The sequence below is a fragment of the Lethenteron reissneri genome, chromosome 50, assembly GCF_015708825.2.
Source record: "Lethenteron reissneri isolate LAM-NWPU_2019-01 chromosome 50, ASM1570882v1, whole genome shotgun sequence".
NCBI classification, from domain to species: domain Eukaryota; kingdom Metazoa; phylum Chordata; class Hyperoartia; order Petromyzontiformes; family Petromyzontidae; genus Lethenteron; species Lethenteron reissneri.
Window position 1 is genome coordinate 4776177 of NC_083828.1, and position 12109 is coordinate 4788285.

Below are 12109 nucleotides of genomic sequence, written 5' to 3' on the forward strand. Positions count from 1 at the left end.
CGCCCGGCCGCCTTTGTCTCCCCCAGTGGCGATGTTTACACACCGCACCAGGTACTCATTTGAGGCTGAGTCGACCTAGGGGAGGCACAGAGTCGGTTCAGATAATCATCACTGGTGTTGGTCGTGAGTGGGAATTCAATTTGTGTCACCGGGGTCGTAGCGCAGCGCCCTAACCACTACACTACCGCTCCCCTACAGAGACACACACACAGACACACACAGACACACACAAAGACACACACACACAGACACACACTCAGACACAGACACACAGACACACACAGATACACTCATTCACACACACAGACACACTCATTTACACAGACACACACACACACACTCATTTACACAGACAGACACAGACACACTTATTCACACATAGACACACACAGACACTTTCACACACACACAGACACACACACAGACACATACAGACACACACACAGACACACCCACACACAGACACACACACAGACACACACACAGACACACACACACAGACACACACACACACAGACACACACACAGACACACACACAGACACACACACACACACTAATTCACACACACACACTAATTCACACACACACAGACACACACACAGACACACACACACTAATTCACACACACACAGACACACACAGACACACACACAGACACACACACAGACACACACTAATTCACCCACACCTGCGCGCGCTCGCGGCTCAAGAGTTGCCCACGCCACCCTCGAGCGCGACACTTTGCCCCCCCGCCCCTCCACCCCTCGTCAATCGCCTTCCGATCGTTGCGATCGAGACGTCGTGTTCATTCATTATTTATTCCACCCACGTGACTTCACCGAGAGAAGCAGCGAGGATGGATTCCTGCCGTCACGAAAGCTTCAAATCGAGATGGAACTCTGCAATAGGCCATACTCGAGCAGGTGCGATGACCCCCCCCCCCCCCAAGTCACTCGGGTTCAGAGGTCGCAACCGGGTACCCGATACCCGTACCCTAACCGATACCCGGCTACCCGTACCCGGCCGGGTACGGGTACGGGTAGACGTTTGCGACCCTGGTGCGGCCGGGTACGGGTACGGGTAAGGAATCAAAACCCGTTTGCGACCTCTGCGAGGGTTCGATTTCAAGCGGTGATTTGTGATCACCGGCAAACTCCTCGGATTGTCAACGTCGTGTGCGTCCACTCTCCAACACGCCACAGTTTTGCGGGAACTGGCAATCCCATTGGCACGATTCGTTTACCGTTGACAAACCTTGCTACGTGACTTCACCGAACGAACCAAGAAGATAAACACAGATGTGTTTAGTGGCAATCTGCTTCCCTTTACTCTGCACTCCCATCGTGGTTTTTTGTTGTTGTTTGTTGTTGTTGTGGCTTAGTGACTCGTCCCTACTGGACATCTGTGAGAAAAAATATCTTCATAGCTCCTATCGGTGGCAATGATTGATTACTGGATGAGTGATCACCCACGTGTACCCTGCCGTTGTTTCTGGAGTTTCCAAAGTAAAGGGATGATGATGATGATACCGGAGGAGAACAGAATCATAGTGATATTTAGTTATCCTCGAGAAATCCGATGAGCTATGAAGCTCTTTTTAGTTTCTCACAGATGCCCGGTAGGGGCGAGTCACAAAGCCACAACAACAAACAACAACAACAACAACAAAACACGACGGGAGTGCAGAGTGAAGGAAAGTAGATCGCCACTAAGCACATCTGTGGTTGTTTGACCGAGTCTCCATACTGCGCAGCGGGTGACGGTCACGTGGCGGGCGATATGACCATACTTCACCTCGGCGGTCAGTGCGGATGGGCGAAGAGAGAGAGAGACGGGGAGGTCTTCTTTTGCCGTGACGTCTTAGAATCGCCGCTCACTCATCGAGTAAATCAGCAAGTCTGGGTTCGTTTTAAAGCAGTTTTTTAGTTTTTTGTTCCAGTTAGATGGCGTACGTATAATTGTGTCGTCAAAACCCGCCACCACCCGACACAGCCAATTAAGTTCGTGTGAAAGTAAACAAAGCGTGCTGATAAAGTTACCACTTCAGCAACACCGCTGCGTTGGAGAGTGAAGCCACATTGTTATTTATATATGTGTCGTAACCCTCCACCACCCGACAATGCCAAACAAACCGGGAGCAAGAGGAGAGCCTCACCATTCTGTCAAATCTCCCGATAAAGCTGGATGTATTTACCAGCGAAACGTCGTACTCAAATTTTCAAATGATGTTGATTCACTCTTCAACACACCGGTGGGCTAAAGTAGTGAACTATTTGTCCTTTTGATTTAAAGCTTTCGTGACTGCAGTGATGCATAACCTTGGTTCGTTCGCTAAAGTCACGTAGAAGGGAAAAGTGGTGAGAATTTTATTGTTTTATGTGTTTATTATTTTATTATTTCCCTTCTACGTGACTTTACCCAAAAAGCCAAGAATATATTTGTCCTTTGTAAACGTGACACATTTTTTGCTGTTTGGCCGTGTCGGGTGGTGGAGGGTTACGACACATTTATAAATAACGCGATCTTACAAAAAAAAACTTTATTATGCATAATATCGCTCGCGAAAGCCTCCGTGTTAAACTAAAGCCACGGCATTTACAATTCGACGTTTTCGCTGGTGGTTACAACCGGCAGGCGATTAGCCAGAAGGAAACACAACAAACTTTATTTGTACAGATAATATTGGTCGCGAAAGCCCTAGGACGTGTTCAACTGAGCCTGGGTTAGCTCTAAATGTTGTTGTTTCAGGGTTAGATCCAAATATACAGCAGGCGTCATGGTCGGAATCGAACCCACAACCTCCTGTATACCTGGCGAGGTAGTTAACATCTCTTAATTCTAGATTTGAAGCTTTCGTGACTGCAAGGATTCATACTCTTAGTTCTTTCGGTAAAGTCACGTAGGTAAAAAATGAAATTAAAATGAATAAAAACTAAATAAAAAATAAATAAAAATCACGATTTGCAGCAAATCTGGCTGTGACGGTCCCATCTGATGACGGAGACTTGTGTTGCCTCCGAAACGTCGTGATTTTTGGTTTATTTTTATTTTTAATTTTTATTAATTTTAATTTCATTTTTTACCTACGTGACTTTACCGAAAGAACTAAGAGTATAGCTTAACATCTCCTAGCCACCGTGACGCCCCACGACACGTCCTCTCTGTCCCTCTGTCTCTCTCTCTTGCTTGCGTTCACAAAACCTCCACAATAGAGGTGTTGGGAGAATGCAGCAGATCTCGGCGAAACTTGGCAAATTAAAATAATAATAAATGAAAATAAATCAATTAAATCACAACGTTTCGGAGGCAACACAAGCTTCCTTCATCAGGTGTAAAACAAAGGCACAGCAAAATAACTGGGGATGAGATCGCGTAAATATAAATGCGCCGCTAAAACCCCACCACCACCCGACACAGCCAATTAGTAAGATTCGTCACGTCAACAGAACGGTGGCCAATTCGTTACGGGTACAGCAACGCCCCGTTGCGTTGCTGGAGAGTGAACCCACGACGTCTGTGAATGTTGCTCTGAAGCAGCAACGAATTTGCCACGTTCCGTTCACGTGACAAACCTCACTAATTGGCCGCGTCTGGCGGCGCGGGCGGCGTTTTAACGACGCATTTCTATTTTTACGCGAACTGACCCAACCAAACCTCCCCCCACCCCCTTCTCTATCACAATATTGGCCTGCGCCAGCCGTACGACTGCGCGTCAAGCTTCGCCTGTTGCCCGTTACCTGATGCATCGCCTCTGTGACGGCGCGGAGCTCACGACGAGATGATCTTCCGTCGACTTGCCAAGTTTCGCCAAGATCTGCTGCATTCTCCCTCCCCCGTCCCGCACGCTGCTTTACCCCCACGCGTCCACTTTCGAGCGAGCGGAGAATTTCTCCCACGCGCGGAACTGTGCTGCTTGATACCGCCGACGTTGCTGCTGATGATGCTGCTGATGATGATGCTGATGATGATGTTGCTGTTGTTGTTGAGTGAAGCCCAGAAAGAAATGAATTCAGTGCGCCCGATTCTAAATTTACAACGGCAATGTGTGTGCGTGCGTGTCTCTAGTAGTAGTACAATAAATGTTGATTCTATTTTCTCTCTCTCACTCTCTCTCCACAATTCAACATGAATGCGTTCCTGTTTTAAAAAGATAATCTCCACCGCAATATTTCGTCGTTATTATTTATGTTGCTCCTATTGTCGTCGTCGTTGTTGTTGTTGTTATTTACATTTTTAAAAAATTGCAATCGGTTCCGAAACGCTCCGATGTCTCCGCAAACCCGGGGCGCTCGGAGTGGTGCTCGCTCTTTCAAGCTCGACCGCGCGCGGCCAGCAAAATAATAAATGAAACACAAACCGTTCCCCACGAGAGAGAGAGACGGACACGATTTTCTGCCGCCAGCTTCAATGTAAATTTTGATTTATTTTTTATCGAAGCCCATTGCGTGCGTGTGCGTCTGTGCGTGTGTGTCTGTGCGTGTGCGCGTGTCTGTGCGTGCACGTGTGTGTCTGTGCGTGTGTGTCTGTGCGTGTGCGCGTGTGTGTCAGTGCGTGTGCGCGCGTGTCAGTGCGTGTGCGCGCATGTTAGTGCGTGCACGTGTCTGTGCGTGCACGTTTGTGTCTGTGCGTGTGCGCGTTTCTGTGCGTGCACGTCTGTGCGTGTGCGCGTTTCTGTGCGTGCGTGTGTCTGTGCGTGCACGCGCGTATCTGTGCGTGCGCGCGTGTCTGTGCGTGTGCGCGTGTGTGTCTGTGCGTGCGCGCGCGTATCTGTGCGCGCGTGTCAGTACGTGCACGCGCGTATCTGTTCGTGCGTGTCTGTGCGTGTGTGTCTGTGCGTGCACGCGCGTATCTATGCGTGCGCGCGCGTGTCTGTGCGTGCGCGCGTGTGTGTCTGTGCGTGCGCGCGTGTGTGTCTGTGCGTGCGCGCGTGTGTGTCTGTGCGTGCGCGCGCGTGTCTGTGCGTGCGTGTCTGTGCGTGCACGCGCGCGTGTCTGTGCGTGCGCGCCTGTCTGTGCGTGCGCGTCCCGGTGCGTGCACGTGTGCGCGCGCGTGTGATTATATGCGTACGAGCGTTTCGCGTGCGCTTTGCCGTCGCACAGGGCTGTGTGCTGCGTGTCTGGCCGCGCGAGCACGAGAGAGAGAGAGAGATGCAGAGCACGCCGGGAGGTGCCGTGTCACGGATTGTCGACTCGGAGCCACGGGCTCCTCGCTCGCTCGCTCACGCACGCGGGATGTATTTACGCTCCAAGCGCGGTGTGATGATCAATACGCACGCATCACCACCACCATCATCACCACCCATTCACTTATTTCAATATGAAGCATGCAGCCAGGGGTAAAAAAAACAAGTACGTCTCGGAAATTGGCTATAAGCAGTCTGACCCTAAACACTGCTCTCGGCTCTGTGTGTGTGTGAGGTGTGGGGGAGCGGTGGTGGAGCGGTTAGCGCGCTGCGCTGCGAACTCGGTTGACCCGAGTTCAATTCCCGCTCGCGACCAACACCAGTGGCGATTATCTGAACCGGTCTTGGGCCTCCCCTAGGTCGACTCAGCCCCAAATAAGTGCCCGGTGCGGTGTGTAAACATCACCGCGAGGAAGACAAAGGCGGCCGGGTGAAGTGCTGGCCACCCACCCCCTCGTGTACCCTGCCGGCCTTCATAGGTGCTCGCTAACAGCACTTGTCCCAACAGTCTGTTAAGGCTATACGGGGGATTTTTGTCTTTGTGCATGTGTGGTGGATCGGTTAATGCTTCTCGCGATCTTCACCCCCCCCCCCCCCCCACTCTCATTTATTCTCTCTCCCTCTCATTTACTCTCTCTCACTGCCACTTACATGTAGGGATGCATCTCTATCAAGGTCCATCTGCCTTCTCGCTGCATCGCGTCTCATCTCCCTGCAGGTGTCCTAAGTGTCTCTCTCCATGTCCCTACAGGTGTCTCTCTCTCTCCATCCCCCTGCAGGTGTCTCTCTCTCTCGATCTCTCTTCGTCTCCCGAGTGTCTCTCTCTCCATCCCCCTGCAGGTGTCCCAAGTGTCTCTCTCCATCCCCCTGCAGGTGTCTCTCTCTCTCGATCTCTCTTCGTCTCCCGAGTGTCTCTCTCTCCATCCCCCTGCAGGTGTCCCAAGTGTCTCTCTCCATGTCCCTACAGGTGTCTCTCTCTTCATCTCCCTGCAGGTGTCTCTCTTTCCACCTCTCTCCATCCCCCTACAGGCAGGTGTCTCTCTCTCCATCTCTTCGTCTCCCAAGTGTCTCTCTCCATGTATCTGCAGGTGTCTTTCTCTCCTTCTCCCAAGTGTCTCTCTCCATCTCCCTGCAGGTGTCTCTCTCTCTCGATCTCTCTTCGTCTCCCAAGTGTCTCTCTCCATCCCCCTGCAGGTGTCTCTCTCTCTCGATCTCTCTTCGTCTCCCGAGTGTCTCTCTCCATCCCCCTGCAGGTGTCCCAAGTGTCTCTCTCCATGTCCCTACAGGTGTCTCTCTCTCCATCCCCCTGCAGGTGTCCCAAGTGTCTCTCTCCATCCCCCTGCAGGTGTCTCTCTCGATCTCTCTTCGTCTTCCGAGTGTCTCTCTCTCCATCCCCCTGCAGGTGTCCCAAGTGTCTCTCTCCATCCCCCTGCAGGTGTCTCTCTCGATCTCTCTTCGTCTCCCGAGTGTCTCTCTCCATGTCCCTACAGGTGTCTCTCTCTCCATCCCCCTGCAGGTGTCCCAAGTGTCTCTCTCCATCCCCCTGCAGGTGTCTCTCTCGATCTCTCTTCGTCTTCCGAGTGTCTCTCTCTCCATCCCCCTGCAGGTGTCCCAAGTGTCTCTCTCCATCCCCCTGCAGGTGTCTCTCTCGATCTCTCTTCGTCTCCCGAGTGTCTCTCTCCATGTCCCTACAGGTGTCTCTCTCTTCATCTCCCTACAGGTGTCCCTCTTTCCACCTCTCTCCATCCCCCTGCAGGTGTCTCTCTTTCCACCTCTCTCCATCCCCCTACAGGCAGGTGTCTCTCTCTCCATCTCTTCGTCTCCCAAGTGTCTCTCTCTCCATGTATCTGCAGGTGTCTTTCTCTCCTTCTCCCAAGTGTCTCTCTCCATCCCCCTGCAGGTGTCTCTCTCCCTCCATCTCTCTTCGTTTTCAAAGTGTCTCTCCATCCCCCTACAGGTCTCTCTCTCTATCGATCTCTCTCCATCTCCCAAGTGTCTCTCTCTCCATGTCTCTACAGGTGTCTCTCTCTCTCTCCATCTCTCTTCGTCTCCCATGTGTCTCTCTCTCTCCATCCCCCTACAGGTGTCTCTCCTCCAGCGACCACCGTCTCTCTCGTGTCATGCATCTCTCCTCTCTCTCTCTCTCCATCTCTCCTCTCCTCTCTCTCCCTCCGTGTCTCCCTCGCGCTCAGCGCTGCTGTCAATCATCAACGCTCACATCGTCGTCAGCGTCACACTCGCCCACGATTCAAGTGGTTCCACGTACATTGACCGTGCAAGCAACCCTCTTCAACGCCACCACCACCATCACTACTGTCACCACCAGCAGCATTGCCTTCAAAGCCACCACCATTACCACTCTCAACACCACCACTAACATTGCCTTCAAAGCCACCACCATCACCACTCTCAACACCACCACTAACATTGCCTTCAAAGCCACCACCATCACCACTCTCAACACCACCACTAACATTGCCTTCAAAGCCACCACCATTACCACTCTCAACACCACCACTAACATTGCCTTCAAAGCCACCACCATCACCACTCTCAACACCACCACTAACATTGCCTTCAAAGCCACCACCATCACCACTCTCAACACCACCACCACTAACATTGCCTTTAAAGCCACCACCATCACCACTCTCAACACCACCACTAACAATGCCTTCAAAGCCACCACCATCACCACTGTCAGTACAACCACCAACCACCACCAACATTGCCTTCAATATCACCACCAGGACAAAGATCCCCCGTGTAGCCTTAACAAACTGTTGGGGCAAGTGCTGTTAGCGAGTAGCGCCTATGAAGGCCGGCACGGCACACGAGGGGGTGGTGGGTGGCCAGCACCACGCCCCACGGACTTTGTCGATGTTTGCACACCAAACCAGCTACTCATTTGAGGCTACCTTGGGGGAAGCCCAGCACCGGTTCAGATAATCGTCACTGGTCTTGGCCGCGAGCGGGAATCAAACTCGGGTCGCCGGGGAACGTAGCGCAGCGTGGCGCTAACCACCACCACCAACACAACCGCTGCGAACACCACCGCAATTACCGAATCCAACGTCGTATCCATTATAATCACTGCCGCTCTCATCCCTGTCAACATCAACATCTCCACCACCACCGTTGCGACCACCATCAACACCACCGGCACCATTATCAGCACCGTCAACATCACCATCATCACTGCAACCACCAGCACCACTGCAACCACCACCAACTCCGACCACCACCACCAAAATCACCCCCCTCCCCTCCCCCCACCCTGTCCACGTCCCTTTACGCTAAGCGTGCCTATAGGCAGTGGTTGCCGGGGCAACGCGGAGAAATGAGATGGAGAGAGGCAGTTGCCATGGTGACGGGCGATGCACGTGCAGGGAGGGAGGCGCGTGCCGTCTCCGGGCCCCGCATTGCCGAGGTCGCGAGGGGGGGGGCGAGGGGGGGCGGCGAGGGGGGGGGGCGGGGGGGGGCGAGGGGGGGGCGAGGGGGGGGCGAGGGGGGGGGCGAGAGGGGGCGAGAGGGGGCGAGAGGGGGCGAGGGGGGGGTGTTTGTGGCTCACAATGGCCAGGCTCACTGACACTGAGCAGCCACTGCTGGGAGCCTGGGTCACGTGTCTGGGATTTCAGTCGCCGACCAGCGATTGAACCGAATTGCCAGGTGTACTGAGTTGATGGTCTCAGCCCCGTCAAAGATGACTCACACAGAGACCCGTAGACTCACACAGAGACCCATAGACTCACATAGAGGCCCATAGACTCAGACAGAGACCCGTAGACTCACACAGAGACCCATAGACTCACACAGAGACCCGTAGACTCACACAGAGACCCATAGACTCACACAGAGACCCATAAACTCATACAGAGACCGATAGACTCAGACAGAGACTCATAGACTCACACATAGACCCATAGATTCACACAGAGACCGATAGACTCAGACAGAGACCGATAGACACACACAGAGACCTATAGACTCACACAGAGAACCATAGACTCACACAGAGACCCGTAGACTCTCACAGAGACCCATAGACTCACACAGAGACCCATAGACTCAGACAGAGGCCCTTAGACTCACACAGAGACCCATAGACTCAGACAGAGACCCGTAGACCGATAGACTCACACAGAGACCCATAGACTCACACAGAGACCCATAGACTCACACAGAGACCCATAGACTCACACAGAGACCCATAGACTCAGACAGAGACCCATAGATTCACATAGAGACCTATAGAGTCGCATAGACCTAAGTGTGATGAAACTGGGTTCTCAAGTGTAGCGAGCTGATTTTCGCAGCTCGATCACCGATGATGACCGCACCTGAACACAGAACGCAACCGTCACACGAACATTTGTCTCACTCACTCAATCCCACCGAATCGCGTCCGTGAGTTACGAAGCGCGGTTGGGTTTCGGTTGGCAGGCGACGTGGGCAAGCAGTGACCGAGGCGACATCACAGACACCGCGCCCGGCATCTGACGTAGATCCGGTCACACACCTTAATGGCGGTCGTCACGTGGCAGTCGAAGCAACAGAGGCTGTTGATTCTCGGAGTCGCGTGCAGCGAGTAACGGGCTCTAAGGGGCCGTCCATAAATGACGTCACGCGATTTTGGACGATTTTTGACCCCCCCCCCCCCTCTTCGTCACACGGCGTCACAAAAAGTCAGACCCCCCCCCTCAAATATGACGTCACAAAGCTCTGCCCCCCCCCCCCCGAAAAAATATAAAACATGCTTCAAATCGCTTTAAACTTTGTCATTGTAGCGCGTATTTAATGTGGCGCTGCACTCTGATGTCGTAGGAGAAAACATTTATTTAAGAGTCAATTTAATTAAGTAGAACGTGTTGTCTATATTCATTTAAAGTTGCGCATTTTGATGCTGACGTCACATTTCTCAAACCCCCCCCCCCCCTCGTCACACATCGTCACAAATGTCTGAAACCCCCCCCCCAGGTGCGTGACGTCATTTATGGACGGCCCCTAATGCAATTCGGTGCTTTAATAGTAATAATCATTTACATTTGTATACAGAGCGCGCCTTCACTCACGAGGCGCTCTATGACAGCTTACAACACGGTGACGCGGAAGGGAATGATGTAGTTGACACAGAGGGAGTGCTACAACGTATCGAGTTCACGAGTGGCAGCGATAGAGGGGCACTTCGAGGCATCACGAATGAGTAGGAGAGGGACGGGAAGGAGTGGAGGGGCGAGTGGAGAGAATAAAAAATTAACCCGTAAAAACAAAGTTTTTCACTATAAATCCTTTATATGCGTGGCATCGGTTTTATTGTATTATTCATTTCTGTTTTTATTGAGTAAGAGTTTCATTTTTATCACATTGGTATTTTAAATTAAATATGAAAAAAAAAATTCCTAAAAAGTGGAAAATTTAGGAAAATTTTTTTCACGAAAATAAATTGTCACGCACAACGAGTCTGTGTGCAAAATGTCAGCTTGATTGGATCACGGGAAGTGGGTTAAAAAACGACCGAAAGATTTGCACGGTCGTAAGCGCGCAAGCAAGCAAGTGAACTTAATAAAAAGGATTTAAAAATAAAAATAATCCAAAAATAATAAATAAATAGATATTTTTTTTCTCTTAATTTTTATTTAATTTTTTTCACCTACGTGACTTTACCGAAATAACCAAAGAATATGAATCCTTGCAGTCACGAAAACTTCAAATCTAGAAAGAGTTGATCAAATCAAGCCTGAATCTGCTGATGAGCCACTGAGTGTCGAAACCGACGCAGAGTTTGGCTCGTCCTGGAATCAATGCTGATGAAATGATACACTCGCTAAAGGCTGCGTGGCCCATAGGTTTTGTAAGAAACTGTCGTGAAATTTGTCGGTGTTGCAGCGACAGCTATTTGCAGGGAACATTTAATATTGTCTGCTTATCTACTCTGTAATTTTTTTGAAAACAATTTCCAATTCTAAGCTCAAAAAATATATTGCAGAGAGATGCTTCGAAAATTTCTAAACAGTGGATAGCATGAAAAAAGTGTTATGATGTAGGTCAAAGGTTACAGGTCATGGGTCAAATATAGCTCACAATCAATACAGTCCGGTCGTTGATTCCCTTCTGGTCAGAATCCGAATGAGCCTCCGCCTGTCCGCACAACGCGCGTCGCTCGAGAGCTTTGACTGACAGACTCACAGACGAACAAAGCTGAGAAAGTTCAATATTTAATGCCGACGCTCAATAATGCACGGTGATTTCCCACTCAAATGAGCACGGAACAGCAATAATCTTCCGTCCCTGAGCTAGTGATAGAAATTCTCCATTATTACGGCAGGACAGATGCTCTCCATATGCAACAGCCGCTTAACTTCCCAGAGTGTGGTACCCGTTTTCACGACCCTGCAAAGATAATTGGCTGAGCCAGAACCAACCCAGACCGGTATTCGTACTCGCAACCTGAGTCTCGTGATGTTCAATGTACAGCTCTTGTGTCTCTCCATGGCTGGACCAAGGCCTCCTCCCACGCCACGTCAGTCACGGAGATTGTTTGACCATACTTCACCGCTCTGGTCAGTGCGGGTCGATGAAGGAAGAGAGGGTGAGGGGGGAGAGTGGTCAGACATCATTGACGTCAGCCAGTCGCGCAGTGCGCTAACCGCCGCGCCACCGCTCCACCAACGTGAATGTTAATCTCGACCATTGTCTTTGCGGGAAGGGGCACAACACCCAGAGCAGTGTTCTTCACGTGTACGGCCAAGACATATTTCGGGTAGCGGTGGCGCGTTGTGAGGCTGTACATCCATGGATGTGGCCGCTACTGGCATCCACGACGTGGGTTCCTTGGATAGCGAGGACGTGAACGTCACGTGGGTGTTCACTGTGTCACGTGGGTGTTCACTGGGGGGGGTGGTTGGGGTGGGGGTGGTGGGGGTGG

At 51.4% G+C, this 12109-nt stretch overlaps 1 protein-coding gene across 2 annotated transcripts in view; it reads right to left on the bottom strand.

The window, feature by feature from the left end:
- LOC133355205 (yjeF N-terminal domain-containing 3-like) overlaps positions 1 to 12109 on the bottom strand; it is an 86958-nt gene that overhangs the window by 35713 nt on the left and 39136 nt on the right. The window contains exon 1 of one of the 2 annotated variants that reach the window (XM_061572564.1): positions 3740 to 4361. The exons of the other annotated variant lie outside the window; for it this stretch is intronic. Within the exon in view, the coding sequence (XP_061428548.1) occupies positions 3740 to 3825 (86 nt within the window). The 5' untranslated portion in view covers positions 3826 to 4361. Of the gene's footprint in view, positions 1 to 3739; positions 4362 to 12109 lie in introns of those variants that run through there. 2 annotated transcript variants of the gene reach the window in all.